The sequence below is a fragment of the Ruditapes philippinarum genome, unplaced genomic scaffold (genome assembly GCF_026571515.1).
Source record: "Ruditapes philippinarum isolate M1 unplaced genomic scaffold, ASM2657151v2 ctg752_1_1_1_1, whole genome shotgun sequence".
Classification (NCBI taxonomy): Eukaryota; Metazoa; Mollusca; class Bivalvia; order Venerida; family Veneridae; genus Ruditapes; species Ruditapes philippinarum.
In genome coordinates, this window is record NW_026865967.1 from 202,752 (window position 1) to 220,136 (window position 17,385).

A 17,385-nucleotide genomic window follows, 5' to 3' on the forward strand; every position below is an offset into this window, starting at 1 on the left:
TGCTAATAAACAATTAATAATTATCACTTAGTATTTCATATGTTTAAAATTTATTTATATTATGAAAGTGTTGGAAATACAATTTCTCAGTTTAAGCAGAAATATTATATGTTGAATGCTGGCTGATGATTTACTATAAATCTGTTTATAATAACTGGATTATAAGTTATTACCAGTATCTTGCTGTAAGGAGATATAATTGAGCCACATCACGACAAAACCAACATAGTGCGTTTGTGACCAGCATGGATCCAGACCAGCCAGTCTGATCAGGATCCATGCTGTTTGCTTACAAACCCTATTACAAGTAGAGAAACTGATAGCGAACAGCATGGATCCTGATCAGACTGCGCAGATGCGCAGGCTGGTCAGGATCCATGCTGGTCGCAAATGCATTGCGTTGGTTTTGTCGTGACGCGGCTCATATAATTGTCTGTAACTAGAGTCAATAGTTCATATCACTTTCAGACTTCTGTATTTTCTAAGAAAAACTCATCCTCCCACTTAAACTTGAAATAACATCACCATATATAGCTTAGTAAGTGAAGTATGTAATTGTCTTTATGATTTTGAAATAGGTTCATGACAAGTCAACAAAAGATAATGATATTTGATTGAGAATGGCAGGCTCTTATTGGTAATCCTCGATAATACCATGTTCTCAATATATGTCGATTTTTTTCTGCCAGTTTGTGCCAGATCTTGTATGAAATTATCCAATCACTGACCTCTTGGCCATGTAGCTTGTCCATTACATTATTGTTATATTAGATCATTAGAGTATACAGCCCAATGTACATGAGAAGTATGTCAGTTTCGATAAAACTGTCTCTTTAATACTGTCTAAAATTATCTCCCTATCTGTACATTAACATGTACATGTATGTCAGTAGTTGATACATGTACCTACAGATTATATAAATAATAACAATGTAAACAATGATTGCTATTGACATTGGCTACTTGATAGTAGAACTAAAAATCACTTACATGTATGTCTAAGAAATATTAAATATTAAGTTGGAAAAAAAACAAAACATAAAATTTATATACAATGTATAATTTTCTTGAAATAACTACCAACAACAAATTAATTTTTGTATTGAGTCAGTGAAATCATAATTGATCTACGGTATATTAATGTTTACACTTGTAAATCTATGGTAAAGAAACTGCTTAATTTGAAGAAGCTTTTGTAAGTTATTTCAACCTCAACTATGAAACGAAATCTCTACCCCATGGCATTCCTGTAACCACAAAAAAGAAATTTAAAAAAAAAAGAGAAAAAATTCTTGTTAGAAATGACTTTTAATCTTTGAAGGAAAGAAAAAGAGAGCAACTTTACCACAAATAAGAGAGTTTTTAACCACTAACAAAGAAGTTTCACACTGAGAAATACTTCAAGTAACCTAACCTTGATTTGATGAAACTAAAGCGATCATAAAATTGATATTTACATGAGAATATGAGCATGTTTTCATGATTAATTAAACCATAAAAAACATGATCAGAGCTGTTGCTATGATGATATTAAAGTAGGATAGTAAAGTACTTTATTTAAACTCCTTTACAGTTTTCATTACATTTGAATGAACTTGATAACCTTTTGTTTTGGCAACAGAAATATGTGAATGAAAAATTCAAATGGAAATATTGAATCATCCTTTGTTTATGTTGAAAGAAGAGTGTTAACCTTATTTAAATATATCATTGAAAATTGATGCACACTGTATAATGCCACACCTGCTTACTCAATATAAACACTGAATGTGATAGGAAAAAAAAGAAGAAAAAAAAGAAAAAAATGGTATAAAGGTAATATACAGGTGTAAAAATATATTAAGACACTTCAAAACCTATTTATGAATACCGGTAATCATTTTTTGGTGCCCATGTTGAATTTTACCTTATCAATCTCTTTACAGTAACATTTTCTTCACAATAAGAACTTCTTTGTACTAGAGAAAGTGATTTGTCATGATTTAAAAATTTCACAAATGCATGTATGTTTTTATAATTAGGATATTTCATTCAATCTTAACAAACCTGTATTTTCATTTGTATAAATTATATATACGTTGCATTTTCAGGTATTGCTAGCCCGACACAAGAATGAAGGGGGCGTGTATGCAGTCAAGGTGTTACAAAAGCAAGCTATCATGAAACGGAATGAAGTAAAACATATCATGGCAGAAAGAAATGTCCTGCTCAAAAATGTTGTTCATCCATTCCTTGTGGGACTCCATTACTCATTTCAGACCCCAGATAAACTCTATTTTGTCTTGGACTATGTGAATGGCGGAGAGGTAGATTTGATTTCTTAAAATTAAATATAATGTTTAAAGTAATATTATTTTACTCATTTACGAAACAAATGTTAAATTTATAAGACCATACATGTATTGCATGAAGTAGCTTAAAATTGTTGAATATTTTTATCAACTTGGGCGTTTCATATTCTGAATCCTGCTTTACTCATTGGTCATATTTTATTTAACCCTTGTATGACTCTTTAACTGAAACTGCAAAGCCTTTTCAATCAGAATAGAATCAAGTTACTCTGCACATCTATGCAGTTTGACCAGTCACAAAACTGACTTTACAAGTCTATATTTCGACCTTACCAAGTTTAAAACACTGATCAATTTCTAAAGCAAAAATATAAAACTCGCTATAATATTATTTAATTTCATCTTTCTAAATAACAAGAAAATCTTTAGCTTTTATACAAGGTGGCAGCAGAATGTTCAAAAATGCATCATGTTTATTGTAATTTCAGTTATTCTTCCATTTACAACGTGAACGTTATTTTCCGGAAGTACGGGCAAAGTTTTATGCAGCGGAAATGGCAAGTGCAATAGGGTATCTTCATTCCCTCAACATTATTTACCGTGATCTCAAACCAGAGAATATTCTCCTCGATTCTAAGGTAACCATTTTATACAAAAAACTATATATAAACAGAACTTGTCTTTTCTTTGTAGGCTTGAAACTAAAAGCGTGAAAGCAGTCCATAGATTACAAAAATTTGCTGTTCAATTGTTCAAACATTCAAACTTCCCATTCATGCAAGACATTGCATTCATACACCTTGTGGGTTTTTTGCTGATCTCTACCCATGAAATTTGGACATAGAAAATAACAGAACAAGTTATTGTTGCTGGTGTTTTTAACATTTTTTGGATAAAAAAACCGTAAAGATTAAATGCTACAGCATGAATTTGAGTTGGACAGTTGGTGACACTGTCATGTTTGCAAGGTGGTATAAAAAGTTAGAGATAGTGGCTAAAGTTTAAATGAGTGTGACAAATTAGTATTCAAGAATACACTGTTCCTTTCTTACTTAGTTCATACGCATTTATTTTACATTGCTTGTAACTATAATTCATTTACATAGATAAAATAAATCCTGTTTTTAAACTTCTAATTTTAGAATTTACAAAGACAAGATAGATTGCTGATGTTGTCATTGAATAGATTATTTAACAGTTTAAGCAAATGCATTTAATTTATACTGAAAATAGAAAATGTCATTTATGTTGTCTTTAAAGAAATAACTAATCTTTAGGTTAAAAAATAGCGACAAAATGAGATGTTAGGTACTTAAACATTGCATATTATCTACTGATTTCTTAGTTCTATAGTCTACAAATATATGTTCAAACATTTGAATAATAAACATGTATAATTTTGAAAAATTATTCATTTATATTTCTTAACATTTAAAGACCTTGAGGTTAACCTGTACATAATGTACATGTCTGTGATAAAGCGTTATATGTGACAAGCTATTATGCATAATTCAATAAGATTTCAGTCTAGTCACAACTTAAAGAAGTAAAAAAAAATGTCCACAAAAAAAAAAAATATTTTGCAGAAAAAGAAAGATATTATTTTAGTCATATACCTCTGCCTTTTTTGTACTAAGACATAAACATTTTGAAAATGTATTATTCCATGCAGAAAGATAAAAACAAAAAGCCAGCAATATGAATAACTTATGATCGAGTAAAATAAATTTTGCTCAATTAAATTTCATTGTGCAAAAAATCTGCTTTATAGCTACAAAGTTTTATTGCATGACATTTAATTTTAGAAACTTCTACTGCAAAACATTTCAGGAAATGAAATCCCCTGTGAAAAATGATTATTTGAAATATGTACCGACTAAACATAAATCTATCAATGTATTATAATAATGCTATCGTAAAAACATCGTCAAAATGCCAATCTTGCTTTAACAGCATCTCTATTAAGAAATGGAAAGCTATTTTCATGCCCATAAGTTCATTACAGTTTGATTGCTATTGATGTATTAGTGAAATGAAAGTTTTCAATTAAATAAGCAAAATGTTGAGATAGTTTATTTCTGTTCTGTTTCACTTATATATCATGTCTAGTTTTAAATTATTCATGAGGAAATGCTTACAGTTCATGCGGGGAAAGTGTGATATTATAATATACAGTCTATGTGACAGTCTGATATCTTTCAAGTAACGATGACCCAGATATCTAAATCTTACATTCGATTATATCACTGCATTACATCGACCCAAATATTTAAATGTTACATAAGATTTTCTTTTGGCTTTGTCAACCAAAGTTTGACATGATCATTTCCTGCCAGTAGAAAGGTTTTTACAAAAACAATAATGATTATTTACATAAAGTTTAATGTACACGTAAAATATCAAATTGCTGTATACAGCATAATAGTTACATTAATCCATACGCCGATAATATCTAAAATGGACTCCAGAAGTTCAGACAATGATCTCGGAGCATTTGCCGGGTGATCTTGGTCTGTGCTGGTTGCATCCGTTGACACTAGCACACTGTGGGTTAATTAACATAAGTAATTGTTTGGTCCCATGCTTCTTGTACATGCCCTTTATCACCATCACTAGGGCATTATGACATGGGATACCAATACATCCTTTTGTATTATATATTTATGCTAATAAGCATAATATAAACTGTTACTGAAAAATTTCCTGTCATCCAAGGACAGATGGAGAGGAAGTCTATTCTTTAGTTTAACCTAGGATATCATGTAACATGTATATATTTGAATTAATTACCAGCATGTTAATGGCCTATAAAACACTTTTAACAATTGTCAAATAAATATATGGTTTGTACTTAGATATTAACATCTTGAAATTATTTTACTTCATATGGAAAGATAAAAACAGTTTAAAGCTGACGCCATTTTTTTGTTTTCTTTTGGAAGGAATAAATTTTACTTTTGATCATCTCTCCATATTTACCTGTAATTTAAGCAGGTGACAATGAAATATTCTTGGACAATGCAAAAGTGTATAAAGTATATAGCATTTAAAGCGTGGGGAGGAGCTCTGTGGACATTGGTTTATATCATTATATGTTCATTGACATTAAATCACTGGCCACTCAATGCTGTGGGTTTAAATCCTGCAGGACTTTTAAATTGTTTGCCATATGAGGAAACTTTAAAGCTAGCTTACAGAATGTATTGGGTTTTATTGCCTGAAAAAAAATCTATCCTGTTTGTTTGGGTTTTTTTATAATCAATTTAATTCTATGGTTAGGAAAACTTTGACAACCATAATTATAAGAATTATCGAACTGCCATGATATCCATGTGATATTGTTTCAAATTTTATGTTAAAATGAAAAAAATTACATTTTCATAGCGATTTAAGTTTGTGCAGATTGAATGATTGACAATGTTATTTGTTTGCTTGAAAATTTTTTATGTTTGGTTGTATCTGAGCCTCAAAGTGGATCAATTGCATTTGAAGTTAACAATCAGTTACAAAAAGTATGAAGTTTCCAAAATGAATTAACAGACATTTATAACTCTGCAAGATGTCAGCGTGAGGCATTGATCAGTTAAAATACTTTGATGTTTTTTAATCCAAACTCGGAACAAATTCCTTGATTAGTTGGTTACATTTTAGAGAAGAACAGGAAATATCCATGAACTTTTTAACGGAATTCTAATTGAAACAGTTTAAGACTCCAAAAAAACTTTTACGGTAATTACAGAAAAACTATTGATTTATTTAGAAATCAAGAACACAAATATAATTAAGGAAAATAAGAAAACTTAGAAGAAAAAGAGAGATTGTCTGATTGTGACAGTATGAAGGTAAAGAGATGGACAGAGACGGTCAACATAAGACAGTTAAATGACCATGGTTAATTACTGATGACATATCTTCCCCTGGTTCCCCGTTACTTTATTACGTTATAAAAACACACAGACATGACTCTTTTTTTACTTCGCATTGAATACTCTTAAAACACTTTTGTCATATAACTGTCAGTAATTTTTGTTTTTTGTCCACTAAATATAGTACTGTAGTAACAGTAGGTCAAAATGTGAATATTTTATGACAGGTTGAACTCTCTTATTTATTCGGACCTAGATCGTTAATGATAAGCTTGAGGGCCCCCATTTTACACCCCATTTTACCATGAGAAGGTGAAAAACATTTAAAGCGTGGGGAGGGGCTCTGTGGACATTGGTTATGTTCATTGACTTTACCAGCCACTCAATGCTATGGGTTTAAATCCTGCCTTTAGATGTTTTGACATATGAGGAAACTTTAAACAAGCTTACAGAAAGTATTGGGTTCTACTCCGGTACCTGTTTGTGCCTGAAAAAAAATCTGTCCTGTTTGTTTGTTGTTTTTTTTATAATCAATTTAATTCTATGGTTAGGAAAACTTTGACAACCATATAACAATTATTGAACTGCCATGATATCCATGTGATATTGTTTCAAATTTTATGTTAAAATAAAAAAATACATTTTCATAGCGATTTAAGTTTGTGCAGATTGAATGATTGACAATGTTATTTGTTTGCTTGAAAGAATTTTTTTATGTTTGGTTGTATCTGAGCCTGAAACTGAATCAATTGCATTTGAAGTTAACAATCAGTTACAAAAACTATGAAGTTTCCAAAATGAATTAACAGACATTTATAACTCTGCAAGATGTCAGCGTGAGGCATTGATCAGTTAAAATATTTTCATGTTTTTTAATCCAAACTCGGAACAAATTCCTTGATTAGTTGGTTACATTTTAGAAAAGAACAGGCAATATCATTAGCATGACAAAACTATTTAATTGAATTCTAATAGAAACAGTTTAAGACTACAGAGAAACTCCTAGAGTTACAATTAAAGAAAAGATTTATTTACAAATCCAGAACACTAAAATAATTAAGAAAACAAGAAAACTTAGAAGAAAACGACCAAGTGACTGATTGTGACAGTATGAAGGTAAAGAGATGGACACAGACGGTCAACATAAGACAGTTAAATGACCATGGTTAATTACTGATGACATATCTTCCCCTGGTTCTCTGTTACTTTATTACGTTATAAAAACACAAAGACATGATTCTTTTTTACTTCGCATTGAATACTCTTAAAACACTTATGTCATATAACTGTCAGTAATTTTTGTTTTTTGTCCACTAAATATAGTACTATAGTAACAGTAGGTCAAAATGTGAATATTTTATGACAGGTTGAACTCTTTTTATTTATTCGGACCTAGATCGTTATTGATAAGCTTGAGGGCCCATTTTACCATGAGAAGTGAAAGATAATAGTTTTATCATGCCTTAATGCAGAATCTTTGCTGTTTAAATGAATGAAATGGCCGGTCATTGACCATTTTTGACCACTAAAGTTGTATTACTGTAAAGGTAGTCTTGTTAGTGATTGTTTTATTTACTTGGTATTTGGCCTTAGTAAGGTTTGAAAGTCCAGAGAATGTATTGTCTTCATAAAAAAAAAAGAGAAAAAGATGAGAAAAAAAATAAATCTAAAATTTAATGAATTTACTCAATTTATGACAGATTGTATTTTTGAATGAAATTTGAAAGAGTTGCATAATTATGTAACATTAATCAAAATAAAAATGCTTACTTAATGATTAAGGTTTACAGTAAAATCGATGTTATGAAACTTTTTCTGAAAGGTCAAGTTTAATGTTGAAGTTTATTTATATCAGTGTTTCTTTATTTAGAATAAAAAAATGCTGCAGGTGAACTTTTATGTTGATTTATCTTTTTGATTGTTTTTCTATCTTTAAAATACATGAATAAGCTTAAATATTGCTTTTCATGATGAATTGGATTAAAGGTTTTTACACTTTGAATGCTTGCAGCAAAATAAGGTTACAGACCAGTGTCACCAGCCTATAAAGACAGGACAGTTTTTGCATTGTTGCAGTCCGACTGGGCTTTGGATCGTTGGCTTAGCAATTTTGAAATTATTATTTTATTACATACTTGAAATATAAAAAAAAAAGTAAAAAAAATATTTTTTACAATTTTTCATTTTTTGTATTGTTCAGCATAAACAGTGACTTGGCAGTAAGTTAAATTATGCCGCAATGGAGTTGTAATTCAAAAGTTACAATAAAGCATTAAAATAATGAATCTGCTTGCAACATAAAAGCTTTTTTTCTTCACTTTTTTTGGAAAATATTTCACCAGGACAAAAAAATTTTTTTTAAATGTTTGATTATATCTTGTTTTGGTAATGGTTATTCAGCAGAAAGAATTTTGCGCTATATTGTCATAATATATCTTAATATAACATGAAAAAAATCCCATTTGGGAATGAGTGAATTTGGTACAGTGACATTCACTTGGTGCCTTATTTCTCTGGAGTTCAGTTTTTTTGGCAAGCATAATATTCTTAGAATGTTGATATACACTTAGTTCATCCCTTAGGAACCAGCCTTTCTATGTCAATAGTTTTCTTTGGCTCCATTTACTGTGAAAATTAATCATTATAGGTAAAAACTGGAGACCATTTGTTACTTAAGTAGCATGGGAATGAAAGTTTATTTACAAACAATTACTCAATGTTTTGTAGGTGAAAATTGACTTGTCTGTCCCAGATATTGTATCAGGCTGACAATTCATGTAAATCTTACGCTGTAGTTTAATCAACTGAAGTTGAATCAGTTCAGTTAAGCAAGATTATAAAGTGGCGAAATTTTGATGAATGCCAAGATAAAAACTTCAAAAGAAAAAAAAAAATCACCTTTTAGGCTTCAACAGTCTTTGTTGATAAATTTGTTTAAGTACACCAATAAGTTGACTGAATGTTTGAAATCATTTAAATGTTAATATATCCTAGAGCCAGTGCTTGTAAGTCAAGTTAAATGTTATATAGTATGTGCACACAGATATGCTGGTGATTAATTGTTGAATTTTGTTTATATATTTTCAGGGTCACGTAGTTCTTACAGATTTTGGTTTATGCAAGGAAGGTATTGAAGGAATGGGAACAACAAATACATTCTGCGGAACACCAGAGGTATGCATAACTTCAATACTGTATATAGTAGAACATTGTAAACTGTGACACATATTGACCTTAAGGCAGTAAATGTATTTCCTTGGTGCATACTTGTATAAGAAATAATTCACAAAGCAGTAATTGGGAGTTAATTGGCCACCCATTACTACAAAGTTTCCATATAAGCTATTGTAGTATATGTGTAAAATCCTACATGTATGATTCCAAGACTTCTAATCCAGTTACCTCTCTGGTGCGGGTTCGATCCCCGGGAGATGCTTTGGTAGTTTAGCATGGAGGAAGGTAATCTAGTACTGGTGTAACTCTCCAGGAACGTTGGTTAGGAAACTACCCACCTATATGATTGAAATACTGTTGGGAAAAGGCGTATTTAATAACAAACAAACCTACATATATGATAATATATATGTGTATTATTTATATTGACTGCCTTTGAGACCTTGCTGGTCCTAACTTCCACAAATCCTGATTTGCCTGATAGGCAAGAATTGCATAAACAAGCAATTACTACTGTAAGAATTAACCTATTATGACTCAAAAGTGGTGAAGAATTAAATCAGGAAGGAAATACATCTTTTTTTTTTGGAAAAAAAAGAGTTTGTTATGCATCGGACATATTTCTTGTTGGGCTATATTTTGTACAGAGAATATTGTAATATTATATTGCTTCTTATCAAATGTTTTTTATTTACATTAAAACACATTGCTAGCCATGGTCTTATAAATCAGACAATATGTGTTGTGTCTAGTAGAGTTTATGCTAACATGCCAATATTTTAAAACCATTTGATTTGAAACATATTCTCTTGTTAGCAATAACTGTAAATACAGGCAAATGCAGTCAAGGTCACTATCAATTTTTTATATAGATCTTTTGTAAGTTTTAAGACTAATGATCGCTTTTTAAGTTTATAGTTAGTACAAATTTGGCATGGGTCATTAGATAATTGTAAAGCATTGATTGATAGTAATTGATCTTATTATATAGCTTATATCACGTCCTTTGTCTTGCTTACAAAGATTTTACTTTTTATGCAATATTATATGAAGTACAAGGGCACTTAATTTATTTTGAGTTTCTTATCGGAAAATGTTTGACGTCAATTGTGTTAGGATTTGACAGCTAGAGCGAATGACAGCTCTTATTATAATTATTATTAACAGGACATGAATTTTAAACAGCTATTGTGGTAATATAACTGAATAAATCCTGCTCACTAACATTTGTATGATGTCAACTCCTAATGATTATATTATAAGAATAAGAAATTACTTGTTAAAACTACTCTGCTCTTAAGTGGTCATAGTTTACCAAGTAAACTTTAAGTTGAAAAAAATAGTACCGAAATAACATAATAGAATAATGGTATCTGATACTGCCTTGTACTTAATTATTCATGTAGATATGATAATTATATTTCAGTATTTGGCTCCTGAAGTGTTACGTAAACAACCGTATGATAAGACGGTAGATTGGTGGTGCCTGGGGGCCGTACTGTATGAAATGATGTATGGACTGGTAAGTTCATAGGTCCTCATTTATGCTTATGAATTAATTTTCTTTACAAGCCCACAATTTGTCATAAACTGAAATGAAATTATATATTTTAACTTAATATCGTTCTTTAACGGCAGGTACAGTTTACCTACAGAACTTTTAGGCAGAAAAATCATAAATATAACAGACAAATCAATAGCATCTACTATATTTTTACTTTCATTTCTTTTAATTGTAAACTAACATGCTATTGTTACATAGCTAAATCAAACCAAACTGTGTTTTACTTGATTTAGAATCACTGCCCTCAACCTTTGTAACATTTTTCTGAACTTATATTAAAAATGCAATGTAAAATCTCCTTTGCAAATGACTTGAAAATGTTGAAGTTGGATTTGAACCACAAAGTGGTCTGCTAAATTTTGACATGTTTGCTGTTGTAGATTTTAGTTATATAGCTGTATATTTTGATATTATTTCCAGCCGCCATTTTATAGTCGGGACACAGCAGAGATGTATGACAACATATTGTATAAACCTTTACGTCTCAGGACAAATGTTTCTGCTTCAGCTCGATCATTGTTAGAAGGGGTATGTATTTATTTGAACGGTTTATTGTTACCTTTAACTAATATAGAAGCAGTCCAGTCTGATTGTCTGTGTAGTCAAATCAGGCTGTCCCCTGTTTCATGTATAATTTTAGCATTTTGATATGAAAGCCATACACATAAAAAGTAGGATAAGTCCTTTATACAAATATTATATAGCATTAGTGCTTATATCCAGTTGCTGGCAGTAACAATCGCAGGTCTATACCACCAGTGTAATGTTAGGTCAGTGTATATCTCTCACTATTTGATCTGATTAAGACCTATTTGATCTGACTAGACCAATTGTCGGCAGCTCCCTTATACTGTACAACCTTTATACAGCAACACCCTTTGGGAGACCAGCAATTTAGTTGTAGCCAAGAGTTGTTGCTCTAGTGAAGTTAAGTTTGTTGTAAAGTCTTTCTTTTGGAAAGGGTGGAAAAAATTGATAATGTTATTGTAAAGAGGTAATTGCTGTTCAGGGGGTTACTCTGCTGAGGTAACATTCACTCTGTACTCCTTCATATTAACAACAGACAATTCCAAACTCATTGCATAACACAAGTCCATGACACAAAAGCAGGAAGACAAGGTTGAGATAATTTGTCTGGCTTTTTGTTTACACATGAAATGGTTGTCCATCATAATAAGATTTGAGGGATTCTGTATTTGGAAACAGTTTTAATTAAAATCTAAATTCAGACAGGCCTACACTTCAGACTTATTAAAAAGACATGATATTCTAAATTAGGTAAACTCGGTAAAGTTTAAGGCAAAAAAAGTTAAGGTGTGTTTCAAACATGTGTTTAAATTAGAAAAATGTTGTAAACAGTCTACTTCTAACTTGTCTTTTCTATTTTTGGTTTGATTTTATGTTCTGAAAACTTCAAGGAAAACTTTTTAAAAAAATTCACAGTATTACATGTTGTTTAAAAGAATAACATCAGATTTTTTTCTGTGTAAAACTAATTTTAAGTTGTCACTGTGAAGTAGATAAATATTGTGTTAGGCAGTGTTTGACGTAGTTCAATTAAACATACATTGAATCCATGTTCATATATTCAAGATTGTTATTACATTTTGCATTGTTTAAATATTGGCCTTTTTGGCATTTGAAATAAATTTAATCTGTTATCTATGAAAATAATTACAATTACAATCTAAGAGACTGAAAGTGCAATGTTGGCTTTACTCAGATTATTGAAGATTCCGATTCTTGAACTTAGTTAATGACTCAAGCTAAATACCTTAAAATTTTCTGAATTGACTGATATTGACTGAAATACAAGGTACCACTTGCTATCAATAAAGCTATATATCTGTTGCAAAATTTTTTTTTTTTTACTTTTATCTACATACATGTAATTTGAATTTTGTGATGGTACTTTAACAAAGAGTTGGCGTCTGAATATACTGATAAAAAAAGCATAATGTTTTTTATACATTGTAATAATACAGTCTAGGAACACCCACATACACAAGACACCTGCCAGATTTCAATTTTAATTTATAATAGACAGTATGTTATTTAGTTTAATAATAATAAAAAAATGATAAAAAGCTTTAAAGGATTTATAATTAAATTCTGAAATTTATTATTATTACAGCTGTTACAAAAAGAAAAAGAACAGCGCCTGGGTGCCAAGAAAGACTTTCAGGAGATCAAGAGTCACAGTTTCTTTGGTGATATAAATTGGCAGGATTTAGATGCCAAGAAAATTGATCCCCCATACAACCCTAATGTGGTAGGTATTTTATATATATTATAAATTGGTTTTCAAGAGTATTAAATCAACAGATTGTCAGAGGTGTTGTGACCTAATGATCATGGTCCTTCTCTGAGTCATTTTAATGTTTCCTAATATGAAATCAGGACTTGTTAATTTTAAGAAATGAACTCTAAAGTGATGAAGTATATATTACCAAAAACTTCTTATATAATCTAACAAAGAGCAAAGTGTTTGTTCTCATAAATGTGTATTTTTTCACTATCTACATTCTGTCAAATGTGAAATCTGTATTAGCAGAAGGCAACACATAGTTTCTTTATAAACAAGATGATATAGATTTTGTAAATCAGACAAATCAAAATCAAGTTAAATAAAAATGTCCCTGTGGTGTCCCGTTATGATATAATTATTCATTTTAAGTAATGATATTGTTGGTTTATTTTATATTGTTTAATGTCTGCATAATAAAGTGATTGTTTTTGTACTTCATGAAAACAGTCTTTTTTTGTACTACATGTAGATCTATACATATTACAATTTCCCCTGTTTCAGAGTGGACAGTTAGATTTGCGGCACTTTGACCCTGAATTTGTTCGAGAGCCAGTACCAGGTATGTAGAATCAAATATGTTTCAGTAAATCTTTGTTCAACAAATTACTATTGCACATGAATTTATTTAACAAATTACTATTGCACATAAATTTATTCATTTAATCTATACCTTGAGTATAATGATAAGACAAAAATAGACAAAGGGAGACAATTTTATACATTGATGATAATTTTCAGTTTTCTTATTTCAGCTTCAGTTGGGAAGTCCCCTGGCTTAAACAAGATGGTTAGTGCAAGTGTTATGGAAGCAGACTGTATGTTTCAGGGATTTTCTTATGTCCCACCAGCAGAAGATGCATTTAGCTGAAAATATCTGGGACCAGTCTAATTTTGTGCCAGTCAGTTTTATTGCCAAAAATTAGAAAAACCAGTCTTACGCCTATGCAAAATTGTGCTAAAAGAGACAGCATTATGGGTAAAGTGACAATGACACTCTTTTGCCAAAGTGAGGCTCATGGAGTTTTAGTTTTAAAAGGAAAAGCATGAGAATCAAAATGATTAGCATTTTGTGATATTGACATCATATGTGATGATGCAGTTAGTTGTGTATATAGAAATGTTCTTATGCTGGTGAACAATGGACAGATGAGCAAACTATTGACAGATTTATGTTTCTTCAAACAACAGATTTATTTTTAAAAGTTAATTAGTCATATCATGATCAGATGGTTTTTGTTGTTGTTTTGTTTCTTTTACAAAGTTTTTCTGCATATTTTCCCTTGTGTTATGTTTTTTTGATATGCTGTGATTTTGTTTTAAAACTGAACTGATTGAAATCATAAATGATAACACACATAGTGTCAATGTCTTTCAGAATACATCAGCACACAAATCACTCATTGTTCATGTCAGAATGTAATAATCGCCTTTATAATGATACCAACACAAAACTTACATTCTGTGAGGCTCTCGTAAAAGCATTGTATTCAAACATGTATTTTATTATTACTATTACATGTAATTCTGTTAATTTTGAATAGAAAATACTAGAGATAATGATACAAGTGGAACAAACAATCAACACAGAATAAGTTTTATTTAAGTTTATTTAGTGATAATAATAATGATGAAATGAAAATATTAAATATTTTTTACCTTTACTAGAAAAAGTTTGGGGTTTTTTGTCAAAGAAAATTTACTTTAATAGACATTTTGTACGCATTTGACTGAGATATTATCATATCAGGTTTATATATCACCTACTATGTTTAAAAGTTAATAAGACAAATAAAGGAAATTCAGTTAAACGTTAGCAAGGATATCCCTTTTTGTCATTATTTCTATTGATTATCAAAACAGCTGTATTATGTGTTATGTTAACATATGCTGAATAATAATCTTCATGTGTTATGTTAACATATGCTGAATAATAATCTACATGTGTTCAAAATGAAAACATTTTAACATTTTTTGAAAAATGGCTGAATAATGTTCATGCATGGTGCTATTTTTAATGGCATTGTTCAGTGTACAAATGTTTGATTTAAAGAAGAATTAACTCACCTTTTAATGTTTTATTCTTAGCTAAATTGTTACAGTTTGTAAGTGCTTAATTAATAATTCTACTTGTGAATTAAAGATAGGGAAGACATTTTATATTATTGTCCACTTTTCTTTCTGGAAAATAGCTGATAAAATACCTAGGCATAGTTATGGCCCTTTAGTTTTTAAGAAAGGGAGGTTGATTATGACATTCCAGATTCATTCACATTTTGAAATACATTACATTCCTGAAAGATCATATTGTAATTATATTATTGTGATGGTAAACAATGTTTATGGAAACACATACCTCATTTTAAACTATAATGTTTTATTGTATATATAAGCATCACATTGTATCACATGTGTGTACTCGTGTAGTCATCATGTAATCATCATATAGTCATCATGTATCCAGTTTGTATGTGTGAAATCTGTATTACATGAATACATGGTTTTATATGGGAAAATTATGAGAAAAAAATTACATTTTAAATATTCTTCGTGCAAAAAAAATATAGATAGCATAATATATTTTATTTATAAAAAAACATTTTTTAATGAAAATTATCCCTTTTATTGCAATTCAATAATAGATTTGAAAGTATCTTTGGAAGACATAATTTTTTATAAATTACTTTATTAATTTTAATAAATTTTAAAAAATTATTTAAAATCTGTTTGTCAAAAATGGTTTTGTTCACAAAATGTAATATATGCCACTAGTTAGTGTGTGTAGTGGCTTGAGGGGGTTATATGTGTATCATCTTTTAAAAGCATAATTGTATTTGTTTAATTATATGTACATGTATGTATATACGTGTATCTTGTCCAAATACTTGCAATGCAAGCATATTGCATAGAGATGTACAACTAATTGTGAAGTTTTTCTGAAATTATCCTTATACATTTACATACAGTTGTTTGTTTCACACAAGAAACTAAGTAAAAACATCCATCTTGAAGATTTTTCAAGCTATTTGACTACAACTTTTTTGCAAAGTGGAACATAAAGCTTCGTATTGTTTATATGAATTATTGTAAAATCCATTTTTTTCAGTTAAATGAAAGTTTAGATATATTTATTTTATAGAAATTACATGTACCATAAGTTCAACAATGAATTCAGTGAAAGTCACCTTTGAAATGCATTAGGCTTCTAGTTGTGAGCTGTTACCCAAACTTAGTGGTTAGTGGTTAGACCAATGCTTGGTGCATTACTTGTAAAAAATGACAAAACATTGATAACATAACTTATGAAAGTTAATGTTTCTAGAGTAATTTATGCACAAATTTGGGGAAGTGTCTACATTCCAAACAACATGATGTTTTACATTGTTGGCCCTATAAATAGAACAAGTAAGACAATTGTGATTAAGGTATAACTAAACCAATACTCAGCATATTGTTAACGATCTGTTTGGATCTTGTATATATAAAAAGTTTTTGTAACAGTATACTGAATTAAAAAAAGTAAAAAAATATTTAATTAATGACCTTCATTTTCTTATACAAGTACCCATTTAGCAGCAGTAATGCAGTTATTTTTTTCCACTAGAGTTACTCCCCTTTATCTTCTGTGGTAGGGTCACATACCCATGCTGACCCTAAAATATTAGATGGAGAATTATAAACTGAAAGTAAAATGTTTTTTACTCAAATGCTTTTTTAGTAGGATATTTTATATTAAGTTTACGCCAAGCATTGATCCAATCATTCAACTTAGAATTTGAAAACCAGAATTTTTTATCCGATTTTATCACTTGCAGTGTTCAATTCCGAAATATTTTTTAGAACAAGGGTTATAATTTGTTTTATTTAACTTGTTGACCATTTTTAACTTGTTAATGTATTTTTAACTTGTTAATGTATATATTGTTATTAAGACAGTAGAGTATTATAAAATCTGTTGTATGATAAAATGAACAATGCCAGTCTCTCACTGTGTCAGAACTGGCTAAAATATGCTAGAAATAAAATTGATAAAACTAAACTGTTTGTTGTTTTCCTCTTATAGATATATATTATTAAAGTTACATTAAATAAATATGTAAAAATATATTGCCGTCGGCCTAAAAAACAAGCATTATACAGTTTCATAAACCTTTTTAACAGTTATGTTGTAAATCTCATCAAATA

At 29.8% G+C, this 17,385-nt stretch overlaps 1 protein-coding gene across 3 annotated transcripts in view; it reads left to right on the plus strand.

The window, feature by feature from the left end:
* The window catches only part of LOC132730887 (serine/threonine-protein kinase Sgk1-like), an 83,401-nt gene extending 66,162 nt beyond the window's left edge, over nt 1–17,239 (plus strand). For all 3 annotated transcript variants that reach the window (XM_060716968.1, XM_060716969.1, XM_060716970.1), the window contains 8 exons: nt 2,091–2,306; nt 2,780–2,929; nt 9,245–9,331; nt 10,758–10,853; nt 11,316–11,423; nt 13,030–13,167; nt 13,705–13,762; nt 13,956–17,239. In XM_060716968.1, coding sequence (XP_060572951.1) covers nt 2,091–2,306; nt 2,780–2,929; nt 9,245–9,331; nt 10,758–10,853; nt 11,316–11,423; nt 13,030–13,167; nt 13,705–13,762; nt 13,956–14,071 — 969 coding nt within the window. In that variant the 3' untranslated portion in view covers nt 14,072–17,239. The remainder of the gene's footprint in view (nt 1–2,090; nt 2,307–2,779; nt 2,930–9,244; nt 9,332–10,757; nt 10,854–11,315; nt 11,424–13,029; nt 13,168–13,704; nt 13,763–13,955) is intronic.
* Nucleotides 17,240–17,385: the final 146 nt, after the last annotated feature.